General features: G+C 37.4%; 1 protein-coding gene across 1 annotated transcript in view; it reads right to left on the bottom strand.

Annotated features, from left to right (window-relative positions):
- dph6 (diphthamine biosynthesis 6) overlaps positions 1-27,748 on the bottom strand; it is a 130,315-nt gene that overhangs the window by 63,270 nt on the left and 39,297 nt on the right. Inside the window, exons 6-10 of the mRNA XM_030127554.1 lie at positions 14,327-14,388; positions 11,152-11,246; positions 10,924-11,017; positions 5,964-6,114; positions 1,465-1,590 (exon numbers count right to left, since the gene is read on the bottom strand). Of these exons, the coding sequence (XP_029983414.1) occupies positions 1,465-1,590; positions 5,964-6,114; positions 10,924-11,017; positions 11,152-11,246; positions 14,327-14,388 (528 nt within the window). The remainder of the gene's footprint in view (positions 1-1,464; positions 1,591-5,963; positions 6,115-10,923; positions 11,018-11,151; positions 11,247-14,326; positions 14,389-27,748) is intronic.

The following is a 27,748-nucleotide window of genomic DNA, read 5'->3' as shown; positions in this document are numbered from 1 at the left end:
TAATCATATACCTTGAAAACATTAGCAAACCGGCACTTTTGTCATTTATTTTCCAATTAATCTTATTAAAATGTGTAACATTTAGCACATTTAATGTCTGAAGCAAATCATTTCTAAAAAATTGTAGACCAGTGTATTCATTCCATGTTTATAACTGCAAAGCCATACATATATTTGTGCTATGTTCTATTTTTTAAGATACATAAACTAAAGATAATCCAGTGCTTCTCACTTATTCAACTAAATGTGCAAGTCCAACTGACAGGTGTCCCCAAACAAACCCTCAGAGTGTCTATAGTATGAACTGCTTTGCTCACACAGTTGCTCTATACCTACATATTTCGCCTGTTTAAACTGTCATCATTGTAGTTAAGAGGTGGATGGTTCAATGGAAGTGTTTCTTCTGACACTGAAATACACTAAAAGTGCTTTGTGAAGTGTTAATGGTGTTTGTCCCCTTCTGTAAAGTGCAGTCTAGCACAGTATGTGTGCACATCATAGGCTCTGGATGCAAACACCGGAACAAGAGCTCAAAGCAAAGCCTTTCTCCCTACAATGATTTGAAAGAGCTTCAAGTTTGTTTTTCCTTTGCCAACACTAGCGTCTCAGACTACTTCGCCCTCATACAAAGAGGTTGTTCATTAAATATTAACTTGTTTAATATTGTCTCTACTCTGTGAAGGCTGTTCAGCCGAGCACCACGATAAACATTAAATATGCTTTTCATCTTTTGCTCCTCTTTCTCCATCAAAAAAGAGAACGAGGAAAAAAAAAAAAAAAAAAAAAGACTGAGATGCACTGTAAAGGCGTGTGCACTCTTAAAATTCTGCAGGGCAAAAACAATAACCCACCCAACATGACTGCAGAGTGCATGTTTTAAAAGGAGGTTTGGGTTAATTTGAAGAGCTTGTCCTTGTTTGGTGGCCGGCTAGCAATCCAATTTTTGTGACGGATGGAGTCTCTGACACACGGGGCTTCGCCTGCTGGGTTGACAAGTACTTTTGAATAAGGAACGACTTTTCAACCACACCTCCTTATGTGTGCTTAGCTAACACGGCGAGAAAAAAAAAAAGAGACCCAAGAGACAAAGAAGTTATCCCTGTGTATTTCTCTACATTGAATTTCTCAGTCCTCAAGAGAGACGTGCAATAAAGTAAGCCCCGCAGATTTAGTTTCACTGAGCTGAAATAAACATTGGACAAAGGAATTCTAAACCATCTTCCACTGATCGTATCAAAGATCTTATTTTTATTTGATTAAAAACAAAAACATGAAAAGGTTAGTTTACTTGTGTGTGTCATTCTGCGTGCCTTTCATGTCTGTGATTTCAGAGGCAAAAAAAAGAATTTTCAAGTACAGTTTGTCCTGCACATGCTCTATCCAAAAGCACGTTGACAACTCTGATACAGCATGTTCTTCTAAAGTTTAAACTCACTGATATCCCTCTTCGATACTCTTTCTTACTTTGCAGTTGTATGAAAGCTGCTGAGGTCTGGTTCTGGATCCCAGGGTCTTGACTCTGAAGGCCGTTGATGCCAGAGATCCACTGATAGCCTGTAGAGCTCCTCTGTGAACAGGATGGAAGAAGATCTGCAGAAGGAAGAAGGTTGGGAATGAGTCCTCAGTGCCAATGGACTATTTTTTTTATGTGAACTTCAATAGCAAAGAATAGAAACCAAGATTTTGTTAAAACTGGGGTATATTCTGTGAGAACAAAACAAAAGAGGATGTAGCCCTTGTAACATCATCCACTGTTTGTGGCCTTTTTACCAGCCCAGGGGTCTGTAACTCTTTACTCCACAGGTGTCAAACATGCGGCCCGGGGGCCAAATCCGGCCCGCCAAAGGGTACACTCTGGCCCGCGGGATGAATTTGTGAAATTCAAAAATTACACTGAAGATATTAACAAACAACAGTGTTAAAATCATTTTAGGTCAATTCAATCTAAAGTGGGTTAGACCAGTAAAACACTATCATAATAATCTATACATAAAGAAAACCACAAATTTCCCTCTTTATTTTTGTGTAAAAAAGGTAAAATTACACAAAAATATTTATATTTACAGACTTGCCTTTTACAAAAAATGTCAATAACCTGAAATGTCTTAAGAGAAGTATGCAGAATTGTACCAATATTCTGCCTGTTACTACAGGTTTTGTGTATTTGTAGATCCAATGTGATCTGTAAGCTGTGATACACATGTATAAATGATAAAATAAGGTGTAATATTGTTAAAATTGCACTTAATTTTCTTAAGAATTTTCGGGTTGTTCATATTTGTTCATGTTATGTTCAAGTACAGTTTGTATATGTAAACATTTTCATTAGAGAATTTAACTTTTTTCACTCAAAAACATAAGAGAAAACTTCTGAGTTGACATTATTTATACGTTCTTATCCTATTATTTATATTATTTTACTGGTCCGGCCCACTTTATAACATTAGTCTGTATGTGGCCCCTGAACTAAAATGAGTTTGACACCCCTGCTTTAGTCTGTCTCTGTGGCCCCCCTTGTCAAAAAAACATAAGAAGTATTTGGAAATGAACTGAATGAACCATTACTTTTTAATATTGTTATAGGCCTAAATCAATTCTAACATTGTTCATCTGCAAAAATGTGCAGGCTATACACAGAATAAACTAATTTTTAACAGCATATAAACCAAAATGTACATCACACTACATTATTTTCTTGCCAAATCTAATACAAGATACTCCGTTTGCATTTGTTATTAGTTTGGCTGTTTAAAAGTCAACCCATATACATGACAGTTGAGCTTTTTATCTATTACACAATGTGATTTTGTTGGAAAATAGTGTACATCATTAGAAAATTGCACAAATCTTGAATGTTTTCTTGATTGTAGATGCATAATTTCATAAATGCACCAAACATTACATTATTGTAGTGGAAATTCATAGTTAAAAAGTTAAATAACAAACTAATTACAACTAAGCTACAGAAGAACAGCCCCCTCGTGGTAAAATGTAGATATGTTTAAATATTTTTTTAATGGCTCCGGTCACATTTTTTCTTCTTTTTTGAGTCAAAAATGGCTCATTAGATTGTAAAGCTTGCAGATCCCTATTCTAGACACTTTTACACAGAGATCATGGAAAAAAGGTGAGCTGGTGATCCCACCTTTTTTCCACCATTGACCGATTTCCACAGCCAAGCCAAAGGAATCACAGAGGTGAGACAGGCTGGACTTTTACACAGTGGACCTGCATTCCGGAATCAAAGGGGTGGTGATGCAACACAGTGTATAGTGTGAAGTATAACTTGTGCGTCGGGAATACCCAGAGCTTTTAAATACTCCTGGCGCTGGGGTTGCACACACAATACGTCATCACAACATCGCACTTTGGTTGCGGAACGAGAGGTGTTCCTTTTACATAGCGTTCCGGAATCATGATTCCATCTTAATCACGGCTCTGTTACTACTTCCAGAGGCGTTACAGAGCCACGATAAAGGTGGGACCAAATGATCCCACCATTTTGTTTACACAGCCGTCATTCTGGAACAAAGGCGAAATATTCCTATAACAGAACTGTCATCATCTTTCATTTTGATACCAGAAGTGACCATTTGTGAAAAGTGAAGTTGGAGAATAGGGTAGGAAACTTGCCAAGTTACTGAAAACACCAACTATATACTGACAAAACCGATAAGTAAATGTATCTATTGTGTGAAAGCACCAATTGGCATTAAATGGTCTTAAAGTGATTTAAAGATTTAATATACTTTAATGATAAGACTGGATTTTGTTTGCAGATGAGGTTTACCATTATTTTTTTCACACAACCCACCCATTAGCATAACTTTAACATATTAGCTAATGAGAATATGAAAGGTTCAACATGTACGTTTTGTGTGCTTATGTGAAATTTGTTAGCTTTTTGTTGAAACTGGCTGTCTCCATTTCTGAGCTATCAATGGTTTTCATGATTTCTGTGTAGAAGACTTAGGTCAATTTATTTCCCAAATGAAAACTAGCTCCCATTAGCTCAGAAATTAAGTCTGCTAGCATCAATGGCTAACACTAGAGACGACTAAACAAACTTCATGAAGGTGTTTTGGACTTTTAATGCTGTTATAAGCTTTTCTAATGGGTACACAGTATTTTTCAGCTCGAGACTCTTGACCCAAACGTACGAGAATATATCAAGTATTACATAGATCTACATTTTTATTGACTGTCCCACTGTCAAAATACTGTATATTTTTAGTATTTTACTCAGTTTTTCCTCTTGTTGCATCTTATACATCACTGTTTACATCTTTTATGTTGTTTTTGTCAGCATCATGTTCATCTTGTTTGTTCCTTTTCATCTTTTACATCATTTTAATCTTGTTACACTATTTACATATATTTTTTTGTCCAGTTACATCTTTTCTGCGGGAGGTCAACATTTATAAATTCGTCATGAGAATCCTTTTCTTTAGTTTTAAATCAAAAAAGCAGTTCATATGTCAAATTACTGCCATTGCCTCAGCCACTAAAAACAGCAGCTGTGATGTATTTTTGACCGTGACACTATGTTTGGAAAATACACTTAATATAGCAGACTGGAAAAGTGTAATGAAGGGAAATCTTCATGAAACATTTACGTAAAATCTTTTGACAGTCTTATTGTAACTTCTTAAAGGTAGGGTAGGGGATCCTGGAAAAAAAGTTTGAGCAAGCTCCAGTTTGTAAATACACAGTTCAAAAGTCCGAACCCCTTCCTTCAGACTTCCACCCAAAGCCATGCCTCCAGAGCACCGGATTGTACTTGTAGAGGGGGGAGGGACAAATGGCAGTTGAGTTTGATAGACATATCACCATTCAATCATTTCGATGGGCCAGTTAAAAAGATTGGACGGTGTTTTTTTAGTCCTGTCCGTTCCACAGGTGACAAATTTTTTTTATTTTTGTGTTAGAGCATTTAATTAATTGGTTGCAATCGGGGTGTTAAGGGGATTTTACGCAATATAGTAAAAAATGTTCCAGGAAAACATCTCCTACCCTACCTTTAACAGCAACTTCTTATGTATTAACACATACAGGCTGGGGCAGCAATAAGGGGGGGGGGGGGGGGGTAAACATGACAAATTCATTGGGCACAGCATTTGTGAGGAGGGTGTGGCTATGGAGCAGTGGAGGGGGTTCAGTGGATACAGGCTAGAAGTTGTGAAAATTTTGAGAGGTGTAGAAGTCGGGAAAGTATGTTAAGTTTCAGTTTCGTTTCATGCTAGTGTAAGTGACTGTATGTGGTATGTGTGGACTGCAGCCCCACCTACATGCCCCCCCCCCACAATTGGTAGCGGCGCACCTGCATACTGGTCTGTTAAAGTACTATACATTACATTATAGTACTATTATAGACCTGTATGTGTTAATATGTTATTATAATATGTTAATAAACAGAAAAAACAACCACCGGCACGGTTAAACGTAAGGCCAAGACCCAAATGCAGGGCTTTCTAACACAGGAGTAATTTATCAATGGACTATCAGTACACATAGAAGTAAATAAAGTGAATGAAACCAGAAAAACCCCTGGGAAAAAATACTAACTTAGAATTTCTCGAAATAAGTTGACATTTTTAGAACAGTAGTCAACTGAATGTTAGTGTTAGCGGCTGTCGGTGGTATTACACATTAAGATACTTCTGCACCGGCTCCAATTTAAAGCCGCGGTTGTCGTCTGTTGTATAAGAGGTAATTCATGCATAGGTGGCTTATGTCAAAAGAGAAATGAATTCAAAGACTGTCACAAATCACCGGCGCAGTGACAGCTCTTGTCAAACAATCACTCAAAAACACTAGCATCATGATGCCGGCCGAATGACACAGATTCAGGGAGTGCACGTTGCACACAGATATCATCTGACACACCCACACACATAGAGACATAAATACACACTCACGCATGCATGTCAGCATGTGCAAGTCTCACAATAAATGAATCTCACCATGGCCCCACTGACAACTAAGGTCACAATTTGATGTAAATTCTTGCTGGTTGTCTTCAGCTTGATCAGCATATTCCACCTCCTCAGTCATCTTGTCAATGGCGCTCTGGCAAGGACAACTACCATGGGGCAAAGCTCTCGCCACCACATCCTGCAATAAAGCACCACAGGGAATACATCAGGCCAAAAGCCCGGCAAAGAGCGCAAAGCCTTTTGCAAAGACAGACAAAATACTGTATAATTAGCCAACCTTTTCAATACCCCATGAAGCAGACTGTGTGTGTGTGTGTGTGTGTGTGTGTGTGTGTCAGTCTTTCATGACAAGGGCCCAGACACACATAACTTCAAGGTGAATGAATATGAAACAACATGCTAACATATTCGTGGTTTAGGCGAATAGGGAGTGGTGTTTTCTGATACTGTAGATTCAATCATACTGGCTGTCAGTCAAAACTCATGACTGGATGTGTGAGACATGTTTTGGGTTTCAACCAAGTGGTATGTTTTTGCTTGTGTTTACTTACACTTTGCCTCTTCTTCCTCTGCTTCTTTAAATAACAAATCATTAGCATTCTCTAAGGCGCACATATTACCTGCCAAATCCTGCTGGGGCGTCACGCATTTAAATACATATTTCATATTTCCTCAACGCTCGTCTCACCCTGCCCAACACTCATTCACCCCCCTCATCTGCTGTCAACTGCATTACGCCATATGATAATCAAATTAATTATACTTCAGCCCCTCTCTCCTGGCCAGCATGAAAAATAGCTTGACTAGCATTAACGGAGGGCAAATGATGGTGGTCCATCCCCACCCCCAGAGCCTGGTGCGGTTTCTTCTAGTGCTGGTGTCACCGCGGATCTGTCACCCTGACGAGAAGAGTTTCAGAAGGCTGAACCGGGGCAGGTTCTCCCCTGGTTGCCCCCCCCCATATACACACACACTCCCGTCTCCTCTCTCCTCCCCTCCCCTTGCAGGCTCTGGATCTCCCTGCTCTTCTCCCAGCAACCTGGGGGGGGCCACAGGGTCTGTGGGAGTGTGTGTTGTTGTGTGATGGGGGTAGCAGCGGCGGAATCAGGGGGGTGGGGGGGGTGGGAGGTGAAAAAATATATAGCTGTAGGGTGTGAGGCTGCAGGGTCACAGAAGCTGTGGGATGGGGGTATGTTTTCTGTCCATAACATCCCCAGCCCCCCACCCAACATGATTGTACACATGCATACCAAAGGCTGCAAATAGAAACTAGAAAATAGAAGCTCTTTCATATGAACCGACACCAAATTAAATCACCGTTTTATTAGTAATGTACATAAACAACACATAAACATCCCATTTACCCTAGAGATATGAGGTTTTGTCCAAAATCTGCCTTATTTACACTTGAAGACAATTTACAGTAAGACTGGGTGAGAGGGCAAAAAAATATTATCATAATGAAAATGTTCATACCAGTCAATACTGATTGTTGTCAAAAATAAATATTCAATCATTGTTTCTTTCAAATTTTAAGTGTGATTTGTGGTCATGAATGAAAGCTGAATAAACTAAACGGTCTGTTGTGGTTTTAAATGATTCTTTATGGATCTATCTATCAGTTCCTCAAAATTATAAAGATATTAACAACAGAACTATGACGTTATGACTTGTGATGCATTAAAACTAACTTTGCAGTCATCACTAAATTTAATAATATGAAGGGGGTTGACAACTAGCTGGGGCTTCATCTAATTGGACAAATGATGTGAATCCATGTCCCATATATCTGGTGTTCCATCTGACAGATTAAATATTCACATACAGAGTGTTAATGCTAGGTGCGACTCAGGCAGTCTTTTAGAATGTATTCATGTTCATGTCACAGCGATGAGGAAAATATGATTTATTGTCATCTTGAATAATGAGTGGTGATTTATTTGGAAGATACTACCCCCCACTCCCCCACCCCACCCCAAAAAAACAAAGATGACATAGACTTGCTGGTAAAATTGGCATGTTTTTGTTTTTCCTGAACCTGCCATGTGTGTTTTTGTTCAGTATAATGATATGGCATAGTGAGGATATTAGCTACACGCTGCTTTAACAGGTTCATTTCTAACATAGACCATAGACACTGAATATACCCACTGAATAACAGAGTGAAATCAATTACTCTGAACATGCTTTTATTGAATAAAGTGCACAACTACCAATTCAATAACTTTTAACTGTTCTATTTTGCTAATGCATTGTAGTACAGGTAACACTGGTCTACAATTTTTTTGGGAAATTATCTGCTTCAGAGATTAAATGTGCTAAATGTTATGTATTATAATAAGAGTAATTGGAAAACACATGACTAAAATGCTGGTTTTCTGATGTTTTCAAGGTATACGATAAAGTGTTATTACACATACAGTCACAGAAAAACTATTAGACCACCCTTGTTTTCTTCAATTTCTTGTGCATTTCAATACCTGGTACAACTAAAGGTACTTGTGTTTGGACAAATATAATGATAACAACAAAAATAGCTCATAAGAGTTTAATTTCAGAGCTGATATCTAGACATTTCCCATGTTTTCTTGATAATAACCAAAATCACTTCAGTTCTTACATCAATATCTATGGCATTGTACTGACAAAAACTGTGCTTTTAGGCATTCCATGTTTTCTTTTCTGTCTGTTTTAGTCACATGATACACACAGGAGTTAGTACTTGATTGCATAACTATTGTTTTTGACGACTTTTGATGGTCTAGTAATATTTTCCGCGACTGTATATATTGGTTCATGTACATTTATACAGTAAATTTATAAATCTTCCACTAGATAGAACCTGTAAAGTGAATGTATTGTCATGTGCAGACAGTGTTTTGAAGTAGATCTGGTAGCTCCGACACAAATATTCTTTTTGAGTAAAACCCATTCTCTCATTAATTCTCGAATTTCACATTTTGACTCAAGTATCTTGGAAACTTCAGCCAACCAGCATTTTTGACTTGATTTTTCTTTATCAGTGACTCACACATGGTAAAATGTCACTACTTCTATTTGATCTATTTGCAACATGATTACTGCGCTTGTTATTACTGTGGTGATGATGATGATGATGATGATGACGATGATGATGATGATGATAAAAATTATATTTACTGGTCAGCTTTAGTTTTCCCTCAGTGTTTTAATATGGGACATTTTATACAGAACAATTTCGTAACTCATCATTTGTTGTCACACATTCTTTTCATCCTACCTTTTTTCATCCTCTATAAGTCCCGACACTTGAAGAACTCAAACTACTGAGTTAGTAAATACAGGGTTCCTACAGGTTTCTACAAATTAAATTGAAGACTTTTTAAGACCTTTTTAAAACTATTAACAGCAGAATTTAATGCCCATTTCACAGCCTAGAGTCGCAGAAAATCTTATTAGACCATCCAAAGTCATCAAAAACACTGGTTATACAATCAAGTACTAACTCCTGTGTGAATCATGTGACTAAAACAGACAGAAAAGAAAACATGGAATGCCTAAAAGCACTGTTTTTGTCAGTACAATGCCATAGATATTGATGTAAGAACTGAAGTGATTTTGGTTATTATCAAGAAAACATGGAAAATGTCCAGATATCAGCTCTGAAATTAAACTCTTATGAGCTATTTTTGTTATTATCATTATATTTGTCTAAACAAATGTACCTTTAGTTGTACCAGGCATTAAAATGAACAAGAAATTGAAGAAAACAAGGGTGGTCTAATAATTTTTTCCACAACTGTATTTCACATCCACATTAGCAAAAATTTGTGACTCCTAAAATTTAGGACAATGTATTTATTTACTCCAACGCCTTGATTCCCACTGTTCTGAGTCATTTCTCACCGGGGGCTGCAAAGTTAGCGATAATTGGTTCCTAATTTCAGTATAAATTTTCGGGTTGGAACGGGTGGAACTTAGTCGACGAACGTTACTTTCAATGCAGCTTGGACATTTAACTGACACATTTAAACACATTTATGGCAACATAACATAAAACCATATTAAATTTAATACATTTTAAAGACTTTTTTAAGGTATTAAATGCAGATTTGTAAATTCAAGACTTTTAAGACTTTTTAAGACCCCACCGGAACGCTGAAATAAGTAAAAACTCCATAACTACTCCTGCTTCTGATGCGCTCATTGAACTAAAACTTAATTGAAACACTGAATACAAAAATAAAATCAAACATAAAAACTATAACACCTCTACTGTGTGTTCAAAGTAACAAATACGGAGGTGCACAAACAGCAGCACCTGTCACCAGGATCATTTGTGAGCCTGTAGGTGTCTTATTAAACCTGACAATCTGTAGCAGAGTAATTAAGAGCAGCCGCAAATTAGGTCAATGTCTTAATCAGATACTGACAATAATGTAAAGTTTACAAAGTTGTCTGTTCTTGCAGGGAAAGTAAAATGTTCCCAAGTGTCACTCTTCCAGTCTGTGAAGCCCCATTCAGCTTCTTCCAATATACCAAAAGCCAATTCCTGCTGCCTCCATGCAAACCCCCCATTCCACCCCCCCGCCTGCGTGCGCTTAGCCAGCTACCTGAATGCAAAGCGCCTTAATGTGAGCAGACATGTTTATTAAGCCGGGCCTAGTTTCAGGCTGCAGTGAATATTGCAGACGTCAAAGTAGGCCATGTGGGGCTAGAGGAGAGAGAGCGAGGGTTGAAGGGAGAGACCGAGAGCGAGAGTGTGAGCGAGATAGAAGCCCTCTGGAGGCTGATCTGAACCCTGCCCTCCAGTGCTGCGTTTCTCCTCTCCTCTCCTCGACAAAGTTATCAGACACTAAAGGGTTTTGTTCTTCTATTTGTTTCGCCCTCGGAGTGGTACTAAAGTAATCAAGCCCGAAGCGGTTCAAACTTTCGTGCGATCGAGCGGCGTGGATCTTATTTGTGAAACGAGTTAGCGCTCACGGATTCCTTCAGAAGTTTGACTCACGTCGTGTTTGTTCTCGGTGTGCATCTGGGTGAAGCGCAGGTAGCCAACTGGAGCAAAGGCATCTGCTGAGTGGATCACTGTCTCTGCTGCATCACTGCACAACCATACGCACACGCACACAAAAAAAAAAATAAAAAAAATTGATGTATGATGGGCTAAAAACTTACTTTCCAAAAGTTACAGCAGACCAGATGCTGAAAAGTGTATCTGTGTTATGGTTTTACTCACATTACAATCTTCTTCTTGAAGAGAGGGCAATCAAGGGTCAGAGTTTCATATTCACCTCCTTCTCCGCAAATATGGACGCCATACTTCTGAGACAGCTATTCAAGGAAAAAACAACATACCTCATAAAATATTTAGAAATTGTTGCATTTTACGCAAGAACACACACTTTTGGGTGGTGTTTGGTGACACATTACAATAAGTGAACATTACCAGTGACTGATATGTCCAGTTATCATTTACTAATGTTGTGTGATGTTAAATAAGATATTAATTCATACATTAATACCGTAATGATAGTACATTAATAATTAACAGTAATGAAGTAATAAGCATCTACTAAACTAGCTTTACGAATGGTGTTCATATTAGCTTAAGTATTTATTTATACATAATTTAATAGTTTATAAAGATGCTGATAATTCTACACAACGCACCTTAATGAAATGGCTTAGCTGTGAATTTCATTGCATATAGTATTTTCTCAAATAGTGGCTCATGCTTTTATTTAACTCAGCTTCAGAAGGTATTAAGACTTTATTTCAAGGAAGCTTGTATTATTTCTTATTTCCTAACTTTAATAAATAGAAATGGTTGTAATTAGCCTGAACCCTTGTTTGGATCTACTCTGGTTTGCGATGTTAATAGTACTGCGATACTGCAATGTGATTTTCAACAAAAACAATGCTTCCAAAAATATTACAGTGGACATTTTAGTGGACACAATCTATTCACTTGTGCTTCATTGTGCAAACATGTCCCTGTCAGATCTGGACGTTTCTATAAATGACAGTTTTTCTGAAAGTATAACACACACACCTGCAGTGACCAAAACCAATTAATAATTACAGATGTGTGATCCTGAATAAGGTGTTGAAAATAACTGCTTAACTGATGGCACGTTACGTGACAACCACCAGAAGTCTATCTAAATTATTTTCACCTGGCCAGTATTTGAGGAAGGGTTTTTATTTATATGTCAACCTCATCCCTGGTTATTATTACAGACATGGCTTGTGACTGACTCCCAATTCTTGTTTGAGGAAAAAGTACACAATACCATGTTATTACACATTTTTTCATACCTTCATTTATATGTAAACCCTACTGTTTACAACATTAGATTTTGGCAACACATAGGTGCTTTCAGAGAGATATGGGGTTGAATAGATGATTTCACTGCAGTACTATTGGCTGTTAAGTTTACATCAGACGCAACTCTACTGCTCTACTCCACAGTTTGACATAGAAGCAACTTCTATCAATATATATATTTAGTCTTTTGATTAGGACCAAGAGGAGAGAGCTGCAGAAGGAAGGAGAGGGGGAATTTTTTTCCCCATGACTTCAACACCTGCTGCTTTATTGCCTATTTTTGCAATACAAATAATTTTTTGCCCAGACACAAAATGCAGTATTATCTAATTTCAATAGCATCTTTGTAGACTATTATACTATAAATAAATGCCTCAGTTAACCCATAAAGACCCAGTGCCACTTTTGTGGCCGTTCCCAAATGAATTTTTCTCTGTTTCTACCTTTCTTAACTGATTTATCATCAATTTTTTAAAATAGAATTATCCTCTTTATTTTGCATTTTTAGTGTAAATCAAGTATTTTCCTATATTTAATTCAAAGATCACTTAGATATTTATGAAAACTCCAAGTAAATTCAAAGTTAGTTATATCAAATCAGAGAAAAATTAAGAAAAAATTACTTTTTCAGCAAAGATATTGCTAAATGAATGTAAACATAAGTGTCTTCATCCACTGTTATTGATCCAACTCCATGGGTTTTACTGGTGAATTAATGTTGTAGAAAATGACGGTGTTTCCATGGTAACTACGAAGCTTCTGAATATCCAAATGGGTCCTATCTGATGACCATGAAAAGATGACAAACTGCATTTTGCACCAATTATTTTCATGTATTGATCGCATTAGTGGATCAACAGGTATTAAAAAGTTCAGATCAGTTGATGGTTTGTGTCGCCGGTGGCTGTTTTTCTATGAGCTAAAATTATACAATTCATAAAGGATTTTTATGTGCAGTTCACTGCTAAGTGTTAACTAATAAACTCTACAACTTCAATGAAACAGCACATTTATCTACAATTTACTAACGTTGGCTACGAGTTTGATTCATATGTATACGTTTACTACATGATAATAAAAGACATTTGTTAACAGTAATTTAATGCTAGTTGTTAAACTATTAGTTATTATTAACTAATGTTAAGAGCACCCTCATGAACAATTAAATAATACCAATGTTAAAATTTCCACTACAAAATAATTACTATGAAAATTATTTAAAGGGGTCATATTTTGCTAAACCCATTTTTATTAGTGTTTGGTTCATTTATTTGTGTATTTGGACCCTAATAGTTCATAAAGTTTGAATTTGAACCCTCCAGGTGCTGCAAAGCTATCTTTATATTCATTTTGGAAAAAATCAAGTGGATTTCTACAACCTGTTTCAATTCCATCTTAATTTGTTAAGTTTACAACTAATTATGTCACGACATTTCCACGTATAAGGTCTAGACTTCCAATGAACATTTCTCTGAGTACGACATAATTGTTTATCAGCAGCAGCGGTTGTAGTCCATACTGAAAATATGTCCAAACTTCAAGCCAATTACTTAAAATGTTCAGTTGTTGGTTGAATGGGACAGAGCAGCACGGCCAACAACCTGGAGGGGGTGGGGCCTGAAGTGGCTCGTGCATTTAAAGGGCCAGCGCTCAAAACGACCTCTCTGGTGTCATTACTCAGAAATAGGGTTGAAGATGGACCTGTGGAGTTGAATTAATGAAGAATTCAGCCCCAAGCATAGCATTTACAGTTTATGTAGACCACAGGGAAATGGTTTTAAATTCATAATTCCATTTAAAAAAAGAAAAATCTCTCCTTTAATTATTAATTTAATATTCATGCTAATGTTATTTAATGCGGCGTGAAGTCACCGTTTGAGAAAATTGTGCAGAATAAATAAGATCTTTCCTCAATAAAGCAACAAAACCATTTGTGTGTTTTCAACAGCGTTCATGACATTGAGAATGTAAATTTCAATTTAGACTTTTAACAACTTTCATCATGCGCATTAGGAAATAAACACAGCGAGGTACTGCAATCAGAGTTGAAATGGGGTGATGGAGTTAACGAGCAGTGCATGACCTGTTTCAGATAGGGCTCCATGTCAGCCAGAGGTTTTCCTAAGTGCTTCTCTGGATCCAGTCCTGGCACCGAGAGGGAAAAGCACACGAAGACATATGAACATACACACACATTGATACACAAAGACGGGAACGCATACACAAACACCGTTGCACACCGACACACATGTATGGAAAGAGAGAATGAGAGAGGTCTGATCAGGAGCGCCCGACAGTGATTGGAGATGACAGGCGGGGAGGTTTTACGGGCAGTCGCACAAACACTCACGTAAACCTGCACCCTGGATCTATTTGTTTGACTTTGCAAGTAGTGTACACACATCTCTCCGGGTAAGGGCAACAGTTTTCAATTGCTGGCCGCAGACCCCCCGCACCCCTTGCCCCCCCACCACCTCATCGAGCTCCCTTTGAGAACATAAACTCTAGAAAGAGATCTTGTTTATTTGCCTTTTCCCTCCCCTTCCCCTGAAATGGGGCATGGAAGTGACTCACAGGCATGGGAGAGAAAAGAAGGAGAGGAAGAGAAGGGTGGAGGTGGAGGAGAGCTTTGTATTCATACCCAGTGGTGCCACACTCCTAAAATCCAAGCACACTGCCCCTTACTCGCAAAAACATAAAGAAACAAATCCATCCAAAAAAAAAAAAAATCCACCCAAGTACACTTCTTCAACTTGCCATCCTGCCCTTTTAATAATGCAGAGCATAGCGTCTCTGAAAGATTATGACTTTGATCAGCCCTATTTAAGGATTATGTACATATTAGAAGGGGAAAAAAAGGGTGTGCTTCAATAGTGAACTCTTTGCTCAGCTTATCCTTTGTGACACTAAATCCTGATTTTGTCTTCCGGACACATGTTCCTGATGGCAACACGCTGAACTCTATCTCACCCTGTAAACAACTCGACTCACAAAACAGAGCAGGCATGCGCTTTTCCTTCTCGACATTCCTTATCGTTCATACAAACAAAAGACAAGAGCCCAGGTGTTTGGAACAGTGAACGCAACGATGAAAACATAACAGCTCATACGGAAATGTAGGGACCGTATATCAACTGTGATGTTGCCATATATGTTTTCTACACATCCTCTTGATACATTAAAATATATGCAGTACATGCATTCAAATCTATATCAAGAAGTTTTATAAGAGGGGTGTCAAACTCATTTTAGTTCAGGGGACACATACAGTCCAATATGATCACAAGTGGGCTGGACCTGTAAAATAATAACAGTGAAAAAAGTAAAACTGCATTATAAAAATATGAAGTTTCCTTAAAGAATGAACTTTGCTCACTAGCCTAACAACATTAATTCTTCCAACAACCCATGATGCAACAGTCTCTCTCCCTCACCAGTTGGAATGGTAATTGATTACGATTCCATTATCAATTTTGCTTACTGATTCGATTCGTTATTGATTCGTGTGGGGGGGGGGGGGAGTTACACCATACAACCGTACAAAGTGAAAGTGAAAGTTAAGATGCTTTACTAATTCCTCTATGTCTCCTGCTGTTGTGCATCTCATTTTCCTTTTCCCTACCTTCAGAAACTTTTATTTGGATGGCAGGATGTTTGTTGCCCCCCTAGAACCAGGCCCAGATGACACCCTGGTGTTTGCTGTGGCTACATTCACAAGCATCACTAAGTAGCATATCAAACACGTGACATTCCTGCAAATGAATCACATGCTGTGTGGACAAATGTTTGATCATATTGGAGGTGTTTCTCCCCTTTGAAGAAATACAAGCTTTGCAAGTGTTACAAGTGGGCCTTGTGTTTCTTTTTGTGTGAAATATAGCCATACTTTGGAGCATTTCTACCTCGACGCCATGTTGGCTACGTTCTGAACCAAAACAATGCAGCGTACGTGTGATGTCATTACGCATGCGCAACGAAAGCGGAATCAATAAGCAGAATCATAAAGCAGGCAGGCAAACAATTACGAGGAATTGAGCTACTGGGAACCGCTTCTCAAAAAGAACCGGTTCCTATCCCTACTCACCAGTGTATATTAGTTGTGTATGGATGGCATTACATTGTAAGACTGGAAAAGTCATTCATCAGGTTTATTACTGTCTTTATTTTGATGCAAATGGACCTCCAGGAACCCCAATAATTATTCTACAGTAGAAAGATTAATTCCTTCCAAACAAAATTTTTCAAGTCATGTAGTTTTTAAAAATGTCATAATCTAGTATGCGCTGACCTGCTGTAGACTGCAGTTTAACTCAAAAAGACCCAAACATCCACCGTCGACCAAAAACCATCTACCGATAAAAAACTGCTGATTCATTAATTTTATCGATACATGTAAATAACTGGTGCAAAATGCAGTTTGTCATCTTTTCATGGTCATCAGATATGACCCATTTGGATGTTCAGAGGCTCCGTAGTTACCATGGAAACACCGTCATCTTCTACAACATTGATTCACCAGTAAACCCATGGAGCTGGATCAATGACAGTGGATGGAAATGTTTGGTTTATGTTCAGTTAGTGATATTTTTTACTGAAAAGTCACTTTTTTGCAGTTTTCTCTGTTTTTGATATAATAACCATCAACTTTAACCTGAGCTTTTATGAACAGCTACATGTTCAGTAAATTAAATTTAGGAAAATACATGATTTTCATTGAAAAAAAACGCAAAACACAAGGGTAATATTATAAATAAATTGTGATAAATCACTTAAAAAAAAGTTAAATATAGAGAAAAAATATTTTGGAACTGGCACAGAAGTCACACTGGGTCCTTAAGGGTTAATAATGAACTATAATGAACAGTATTTGAACACTTCTCATAATAAAATAAATGACTTCTAATGCTGTGATTCCTACTGGAGGCTGATCATATAAGACACTGGCAACGACAGGACATGAATATAAAAGTGCAGAATTTAAGGACAGAAAAGATCTCAACACGGCTATTTTAATGGTCACGGATAGTAGCGTTTTCTCCGTCTCTCTGTCATCATTATCAAGTTTGTGATGACCTATACAGAATGATGTGCGGTTGTGACAGTAATGCCATCACAATCAGACGAATTTGCTGAATTGTCCCTGGAAATCCAGTATAGCGACTCTATTCTAAGGCATCGCAAAATCCTATTCATCAGCACGTCCATGTGTTTAATTAAAGGAACAAAGTTAATCGTATAATGTGAGAATCTCTCTTCTCTCATAGCCTGACAACCTCAAAGGTTAATGTGTCATCCTCGAGCCCCCATGGGGAGCAATGGATGTGTGACGAGGAGATGTGAAGGAAGGACGTCGCATCCCATTCCTGGGTTCATCTTAATCCCAGCTGTGGCTCTCCTGCGGGAGGCCCCGGTGGTCCGGCGCTACCGGGGAGGGAAGGAGGGCCACGATAGGGGGAGGGAGGGTAGGTAGAGTGTGGAGGGAGAGAATGAGGAAGCCCTTATTCTCTTCCCAGGGGATCTGTGGTCTTAATTAGTGTGAGAATATCTAATCTCAACATCCTCTCATCTTAACCCTGCCACGAAGGTAATAAGGAGAGAAGAAAAAAAAAAAGCATTAAAATTCAATCCCATTTAAATATCCTCTTTAATTAGTCATGCCTTTTAACAAATTTTAATAATTGGCTCCAAATTGCTGAGGGGAAGCCGTGATTTTAATATGTTCATTAACTTCGCTGCTTTTAAATAATATATGATACACGATTTGATATTTACAAGGAAGAAGGAGGAGGAGGAGGACAGAAATCGACTCAGATGGGAGTGAGTGATAAAATGATACAAGGATGGCATTAATGTGGAGGCATTCTCCCAAGACCACTTAGCACTTGTATGAGTGTTTTCTTAATTGATGCTCCTGACTGTCTTAACAGTTGCAAATTGAAGACAAGTGGAATGAACTTGGAGAAAACATGCTTCGAGAAGTCTTTCTGAGTAGCCACCGGTTCCAGCCTTCAGCGGTCTAACGCCACTCATTTACATGATCTTCCCATCTCTGTCTCCTCTGAACCTGTTTTACAACTTGACCTAAACCCAATTACCTAACCTCATTATGCCACATTAAACCCAAATAAGCCCGGTAGAAGCTGCCATTAGTCTGCCGCCAGAGACAGCAAGACCGCACTTTGGAGAGAGAAGGAGCTTCCCTAAGAGAGACTGAGAGGAATGGCTCTCCTTTAAAAGGGCTTTTTACCTCGTATTATCCTATAAAACTCCAATTAAATTCAGTGAACTTTAAAGCCAGGGAGTCCAGTAATGAGGGAGTGCATTTTTTAAGAACCTTGTCGACATTTAAGGGGTATGGAATTAGTGAGGAATAAAAAGGTTTACCAGGAAACTAAGATCCATTTAGACAATCGAGTTTTTTTTCCCTTTTAAGATATATTTAACGTTAAAAAAGAAAGGAAAAAATGGAAAAGTTGAGGTGACTTTGCTGCTATTCTGCTCTGTCTGCACTAACTTTACTGATTTGCTAAATACCACCTTGAATTGTTGATTTAAAGTATTTAACATAAAAATTTCTTTTGATTCCACCATGTATACCATACCATACCATACCATACCATACCATACCATACCATACCATGCCAACTTTATTTATAATGCACTTTAAGAACTTTACAGCTGGCCAAAGTGCCATACACCAAACATAAAACAAGGGATTAAATAAGTAAATAAGTAAGTAAAACTAGTGATAACACAGGGTGTAAAGCGGGCTAAGAACAACAAAATACAACCATCATAAAAACAAAGACAAATTAAAATCTGATAAAAACAGCATAAAAAAAAACAAAAACAGACATGTCACTCATTGATTAAAAGCCAATGAGAAAAAGTGTGTTTTTAGACGTGATTTAAAGACAGGTATGTATGTTCGTCTTTTGCCTGGACCCTGAGCCGCTTCGTAAAAAAAATGGGGGCTCATCCGGGATTGGAGTCCAGGACTTTATGCATCAAGCAACACAAACAAGTTCCATGCCAAATCATTTTCTAAAATCAACCTTGGTTAATGTGACCTTTCATTAAGATAGTCAAAGCTGAGGAAGATCAAGTATCAAGTATGAATTTCACTTTAAATTATGCTGGCACGGTGAGGACAATAAAACTGAGATAATAAATATACATTCTTCATTAAAGAAAAGTTGCTGTCTATTGTTAATATAATATATTCAATGATATTTCATTATATATTAGCAGAAAAATGAGTATGGTTTTCCACCATTTCTGAGGTACACCCGAAGTATTGATATGCTTAAAAGACTTTTTCGAAAGGCCACGTGGAACACTGAGGACTCTATTAAAGTCAGTAATATTGATGGCTGTGATTATTGCCCAAAGAAAAAAAAAAAATGCAAGAAAAGTTTTTTTTTTCTTTTGGTTTGTTTTTTTTAGTGAGGACAAAGGTTAAGAACAGCACTTTTTAGAGCTAATTCTTGGACCAAAATCAAAAGGGAAAAAACATATCCTTCTTCTGAACTTCCTTATACAAGTCAATAGCAATTATTTCCAGGGTTCACTTTTGTACTAAGTCTTTTTAATGATCATGATTGGTTTTCGCCCACCTTGAAGATGTTGACTGATGGAAAACCGCAGCATTGAGTTACCTATTTAATTGAAACTGCTTGTGGTTTTGCTTACTGAGCCTAATGCTAAATTAAAAGCTGGGAGATTCTAGATACTGTCTGAGCTGAGCTGAGCTGAGCGCAGTATCGCAGACATCCGCAGGTTGTCTTAAGATCTGGCATGCCAGCTGACAGCTCGGCTTTAATCCCTGCCTTCAGAGAGAAAAGGCAGAGAAAATTGGATTCATGATGTGTAACATTTTAGCCTTTAAATGGATGAAATAAGCATCTCCTCCCTAGTAGGTGAAGCTGCATCAGCCTTTAAAACAACGTGCTCAAAGACCCCCGCCAAAACAATAGCTGTTCACTATCACCTAATCTTCGCAAAAAGGAGAGAAATACACAACGGAGAGGAAGAAAGAAGGGGAGGGAGGCAGCACCGTACAAAGGATGATAAGATTAAGGTTATATGTGAAATTTGTCAGCCGCTTATCTGAAATTCAGTGTCTGTGAACAGAATAATAGGCAGCATGAGTAGTGCAGCAATCACATCAAGATGAAATCTTTTCAGGCCAACAAATCAAAATGGAAACCAAAGGGAAGTGGAGCAAATTAACCAATGGAAATTAATAAAGTTGGTATTAGTTTTAAGAAACACAAACAATAATAGAAGTGAATGGAGCTGCTGTGACTTCAGTCATTGGTTTGTGGATTGCTGTTTGAAAGACTTGAATTGTGGCCATTTTGTGGTTTTTGGAGCCTGGTGACCAAGTGACCACATTTGGACAAGGGATGGGGATGAATAAGGAGTGATCAATGCCATGCTAGCACCTTGGTAACTTCCTGACAATATCAACCACATTGCTAACAATGTTTATATCAAATGCCTCCAGATAACATGTACACTACTAGTTTACTGGTAGAACATTAATGTTCAGTCCTCATAATGTACAGAAACACTAATTACAAAGTTAACTAAAACACCATGTATTGTGATAAATTCACTTTCACTAATATAGCAGCGACATAAGGGAAGCGTAAGTCGTGAGGGGTGAAACTCAAGCTACCAGTCTCAATTACTTAAAACATCAACCATTCTGCAACTATTACAGATACAGTTGTGTCTGATGACAGTGCTTTGACCTTTGTGTACATATACACTAATTAGTCTGACCTAGACTATGAGGCTAGCTGACAGACAATACAATTTAATACTGAATTAATGCTCAAATTATCTTATGCACAGGTGTCAAACATGTGGCCCGGGGGCCAAATCCGGCCCGCCAAAGGGTCCAGTCCGGCCCCTGTGATGAATTTGTGAAATGCAAAAATTACACAAAGATATCAAGAATTATCTTAGTTCAGGTTCCACATTCGGACCAATTCTATGTCAAGTGGGTCATAATAACCTATAAATACTCACAACTCAAAATTTGTCTCTTTGTAAATTTAAATATTTCCATGTATTTACTCTAAAACAAAGTATAATTTTGCAAAAAAAAAATAAAATCTAAATTTCCTGAACAAATATGTACAACCTGAAATGTATTAAGAGAAGTAAGCGCAATTTTAATAATATTCCACCTGTTATTAAATGTTTTGTGTATCTACATCCACTGAGATCTGTAAGTTATAATGTGCATGTGGAAATGATACTAAATGCATAAAGTGACGCATAATAGTGTTAAAATTACATTTTTTTTTTTTCAGTTTGTTCATGTTATTTCCATTGTTTGAAAGGATAGGTTGTAGATGTAAACATTTTAATAATGTTATTGTACTTTTTTCACTCTAAAACATACAGAAAAGTTTAGAGTCGACATTATTTACATATTTTTATGTTATTATTTGACTGGTACGACCCACTTTAGATCAAATTTAGCTGAATGTGGCCCCTGAACGAAAATGAGTTTGACACCCCTGGTCTTATGTATCTAAAGTACGTTGATGGGCCTGGTACTGTTATTAACTATCATAAGCTTTATGAGATGTTTGTGTTTCAGAATTCTCTGACAACTCTTCTTATTGTAACCTCTTATCGAAAGTATAGTAGAATCGTATGTTAGGAACAACAGCTTAATCATATTTCCTCAAATATTGGCCAGGGTCTTATTTACCTCAGCTGCATGAGTTATAACACCCTTAATGGTAGGTTTGTATTCAGAGGCAGGCTGTTATTTCTTATACTCCCAGTGTAATAAGTATAAATTACTGTATTTAGTGCCATGCTTTGTTTTAATACACTTCCATTCACTTCCTTAACTGCTTCAAAAAACATTCATTGATCAACCCAGTGCTTTTTTTATGCAAACAATGCCTTCATGAAGGACTTGTAAGTTTCAAAAAATGACAGTTTTGCAGAAAAAGTGTAGCACACACCTGCAGTGACTTCCCATGAGTGATCTACTGTAGGACCACAAAGTGTAGAAAATGGCGGATAATATTGTTGAATTCATTAATATCAAATTAAGTTTATCCATAATATTTATTTATTTTCTTTATAGATGCCATAAACAGGAAGACATAAACCACCTTCTGTATCAGCCTGTATACATTTCTGTTTCTGCTATAAGGTTGGACATTTCAACATGCAAGCAAGGTTAGAATAGTTTTGGATTTTTCATTCTAGTTTAGTTTTATTTAGTTTTGACTTTTTTCTGTAATTCAGTTAGTTTTAATTAGTTTTTAGAGCAGGTTTGCTAGTTTTTATTAGTTTTTGTTTTTTTCTAAATGCTTAGTTTTAGTATTAATTTTAGTTTTGTCGTATCTTTTCTCTTCTTCTCCGTCATATTCAAATAAATGCCAGACAGGATTCTGCTGCTTTCTCCCAATTTTAGTCTCCATGTTTCCAGGTAGAGTGGGGACCAGAAGACGACTAAACGACAAGTGATGAGAAATGACGGACCGTTAAACATCATACGGTGCCAGCAGCTAAAATTGCTCGAGGGAAATAAATCGATTTTGTATCAATCCGATATTGACAAAGATGAAAACTAAGGGAATTTTATCCATAATTTTTTATGTTTTAGTTAGTTTTATAAGCAGACAATACAGTTTCAGTTAGTTATCTTTTGTTTCTTTTAATTATAGTTTTTATTTATTTCAGTTAACGAAAATATTTTTTCAATTCTAGTTTTCATCATTTTGTTAGTGTTTGTTAATGATAATAACCTTGATCTCAAGTGGCCAATTAAAGGAACTGCAGATTTCTACATTCGATTTTCTATTGCCTCTTTGGTCCGATTAATTTATTCTGGTTTTGGCAAGTGGCTTAAAAAAAAAGTTGTTTAAAAAAAAAAAAAAAAAAATTATTATACCTTCTTGTTATGGGTTAGCAACATTTGAGTGGATGTTTTTCACTGTCATCAAACTGAAGAAAAAAAAGGAGAAAAAAAATGCATAAATTTGAAGTGAAGTGTCATGCGGATCACACTGAAACAATTCTCAGTGAATCTTAAATATCAGTGAACAATAACTGTCCTTTAGCTATAAGTTGAATTAAATTCGTTAAGTGAAGAAGGTGATCAGTAGAAGCTAATTTGTGACATAAATCTTTTCTTAAAGCACAAAGGCTATATCCATTTGAAGGGTAAAAGATCATGCGGTGATAAAAGGCTTTCTGGCGGACAGACCTTGATTTCACACATGCCAATTATCTATAGAGCTGAGGACCAATTACCTGCTGAACCAGTGGCCTCATACACACCTTCACTAATCAATCAATTAACTAGGTACATGAATATTTAATACTGCCTTTTAGAATTGCCAATTACCAAGGTTAGTTCAAAAGATACTGCATTATACAGAGATAGTTCCCCAACAAAAATATGCATTTCCCTTTGAGAGGAATGCTTTTTCTGCTAATTAGGAGCATTTCCTGACATTCATGGGCTTAGACTCCGATAGTTGAACTTTCTTTGCTACATACAATTTGGCATCTTCAAAGACCAAAATATTCTTCCTCTCTTTTGTGGTTTGAGGCAGCCATCAGTACGCACATGAACACTCCTAGAGAATTCACTTAGAGGATCATCCTGCATTTGGACAGCTGTCTTTTCACTACAGGGATTTGTCATCAAGGAGTATATCCTCCCTTAAGAAAGGGAAAAAAAAAATACTCTTATCCTTATCCATTCACCGCTAATTTCTACCTGTCCTTTTAAGTACCTAATGAAGTCAAATTAATCTTGAATGACTTCCCGCTTTTCAGAGCACGTGAAAACCCATTTTCATACGGCGGCGGAATATCATAAGCTATTTTGGCTGTCGTTTTAGATGAAGACTTAACCTTTGCCCTCTGAGAGTTGTTTTTCTACTCATGAGGTCTACAAAAGTAAATCCCCTCCCAAATCTCTTTCTCTCGCTCGCACACACAAACACCGAAGGCCACCAGGTACGCCCTCTGTCACCCAATCTCCCCTAAACAGCACACCTCGCTGCTCAGACCTGCTCCCTCCAAAGCTGCAATTATATGAGCGCTGCCGAAAACGCCTTGAGCACTCGCACCCCTATTCAATTCTCTCCTTTCTAATTACCACTGCCTCAGGACAGGTGAGGAGTCAGGGGTGATAAGATCTTTCCTTTTAACCTGTAGCCAAAATACACATGCGCACGTACTCACATAAACACCTACAGTGGAAAGCAAAGAAGAAACACACTCAAAGGCACCTGAGGTGATTTTCCTTTTTAATTATAATCTTCAAAAAAATGTTGAGAATTTGCTTTCAGACAAAGTTGTGTTTGGGGTTGAAATCTCGGCGGAGGCAGCTGGGTTAGGGTGACTCAGGTCTTTAAGGTGTGTTTGTTTTCTCTACAGAGGGCTCATTTGGCATTATGATTGATCAAGCAGTTATAATGGGGGTCAAAGCAGTTTGGACAAAAAAAAAAAAAAAACGCCACACAGAACCCAAGAGAAGCACTGCCTCGCAACTGAGTGCTTGTTTTGTTTGTCAAGATTTCAAGGCAAACTAGTCAGGAAAAATGGGTTTTGCATGCAGTGCCTGTAAAAAGTTTGGAAATGTGTGATCTTTTTCTTTCTTTACACTCAACAAACAAGGTATTTGAATGGTATGGACATACATTTTGACCAAACAAATATAAAAATATGCAGGTGTTGGTACCAAAGATTTAATATTCATCAAACTATCACCTTAGGCAACATTAAATACATGGTCTGTTTAGAACCACAGAGAACATGCTAATTCATTATGCACATGTAGCTTAAACCACCTATGGACCATGACCGAGTGCATTTATGCATAAAAACTACTTTAAAAAAACGGTTTGATGGTTCATCATTGATACAGGTCAATGCATAAGGTTTAGTTACCATTCCATACTTCTACACAAACATCACCTCCAACAAGACAATGACCTGAAACATATGTCCAGGCTGTGTAAAGGTCATTCAGACAGAAACTAGCTGGCTGGAGTGTTATCTATCATGGAACGGCTTGCCAGTTACCTGATCTAAACCCTATTGAACTGCCTAAGGTCAGAGAGAAATGTCCAACCAGCTAAGAACACCTTTGGCAAGTTTTACAAGAGCCGTGGAAAAGTATTTTAGCAAAGTGGTGAAACTATCTGTCCATAAGCCAGTTAGAGTGTGTCAAATAGCTGTTAAAATAAAATTAAGTTTAACTGTTCATGTACCAGTATGGGGTTATTGGTCTGAATAACACTTACAGGGCTTGGATGTATGTTAGTCATTGTGTTACATGGTGAATGGTAGCTATGCCTCAAATACTGAACCCTATCAATGCTGAATCATTTCAATGTTTTTCAATCATCTTCTCATCATCTTACTTTTTTCATGCATAAATGCACTCAATCATGACCTTTAGGGCAATTAACGTACATGTGCATAATGAATTCGCATGTTCTCCAAACCTGTTGTAAACCTGACCACTGAAACGTGACATCACTGCATGTATTTTATCTTGCCTAAGGTGACAGTTTTATTAATATTAATCTTTAGCACTAATATCTGTACATTTAAAAAAAATTCTTTGGTCAAAATAAATCTTCATATTGTGAAATTACCCAGTTTGCCGCATATAAACAAAGGAACGTGCATGTGTCTCTTACAAAATAACAGAAGAGTAGGTTTTTCCAGACTTTTGATAGGCGCTATGTTTTATGGTTTGTAAGTCTGAAATAGGTGTGGATAAATCAGCAGGTGCAGCTGGATGAACAAGCAGATAGAAAGTATTTAAATATGTAAAATGTAGCTCAGGAATTATTCAGCAAACATGTAAGAAGATGGAAATGAGTTCAAAACCACTGATACTAAGATCAACAACTCTACTAATTGAGCCAAGTAAGTGTTGGTGAACGCCAACAGCAGAGAAGTGTCAAAGTACTTGCAGCTTATTTTTTCTTACCACATCTTTTGGCAGATTTGCATCAAATTTGATATCATGACTATTTAAAATCTGAAAATAGGTGTAAGACTCAATTTAAATTAAACTTGTAATGCATACCCTGGGGATGCACAATATTTGCCTGGTGTCTCAGGTCATTACGAGGGCGTCTGGCTACCAGATTTTATACAAAACTGATATTACACTTTCTTGTCATTTGTAAACAAGACTGTATAAGTCGATGGTTGTTCATCTGTATATGTCAGCCCTGCGAAAAACTGGTGAGATGTCCAGAATGTACTCCACCTTCACCTGATCATAGCTGGAATAGGCTCCAGCATCCCTGTAATCCTCCAGCAGATTAATTTTTTTTGGAAGATGAAAGGCTGAAGTTCAAAATCTAAAAATCATTTGACACCAAGTTTGTCATTTTGGTTAAAAATCCACAAATTAGAAAAATGTTCAACAGTTTTTTAGAAAAAAATAAAAGGCAGAAATGGTCAAGGTCCATATCAGCAGATTGAGCTCCATGCAAGAAAAACATGGACATGAATTATGTTCATGTGTCATGTATATGTTATGATTTACTCAATGGAGCGCACTCCTATATTTGGACAGATTGAAGCTTTTTCTTGAGGAAAATATGAGGTCCTGTAATCGTACATTAAAATGCACCACCTTCATTTTATTTGCTACCGCAAGTTTTGCTGTCAAAATTATAAGGAATGGAATAATAATAATGGTAAAAACCTTAAGCAAAAACACAGTTCCAAACACTGCTGCTATTTCCAATCCTAATTAGTATTAACCTTAAATGCACACCTATGTGGTTACAAGTGTGTCTGGATGAAAAATTATCTTTGACTTATAAACAATAATTAAAACTGTGACATCATCTCTGCTCTGACAGGCATCTGCCAGGTTCTATTATTTATTAGCAAAAGGCCTTTATCATGAAACCATTAAAAATGAGAAATGAGCACAAAAAATAAAGTACCAAAGATAAATGGCTTGACAGGTGCATACCACGAGGGGTTATTTGAGCGCTGAAAGATATGCAGAATATCTCGTATTCACGCTCTGCTCAGGTCATCATTCAGCCACGGACCCCTTTTTCGATTGATTGCTACCAAAGGTGACAACAAGCACTTAACAGCACGTAAACAGTGTCTACATGATGATCTATCGCTGTGAGTAGTTTCGGAGTAAAAAGAACCATTTGTAGCAGTAATTATCATTAATCACTGGCACCGTCAAAAGGGATCCGGCTGCTCTGTCAAGTAGATACAGGTAGGAATCTTAACATCATGTACGCAAGGAAAAAAAAGAGGAAAGTTTTTTTACTCCCTCCTGTTATTCAGTAATCTGATCTTCCTGTCCTCGGGCTCCAAAACAGGCAGGTAGAGAGCAGGTGACACCACATTAACCTCTTCGCTTAGTGTTAAAGGAGTGAAAAAAAACGTAAATGAGAGACACCAGATTTTAATCTTCCCTTCATGGACCATGTATTCTGAGATACGCATAAGC

This window comes from Sphaeramia orbicularis, chromosome 22 (assembly GCF_902148855.1).
Source record: "Sphaeramia orbicularis chromosome 22, fSphaOr1.1, whole genome shotgun sequence".
NCBI classification, from domain to species: domain Eukaryota; kingdom Metazoa; phylum Chordata; class Actinopteri; order Kurtiformes; family Apogonidae; genus Sphaeramia; species Sphaeramia orbicularis.
The sequence above is the reverse complement of the archived record's forward strand: the minus strand, read 5'-3'. Positions and strand labels throughout refer to the sequence as shown.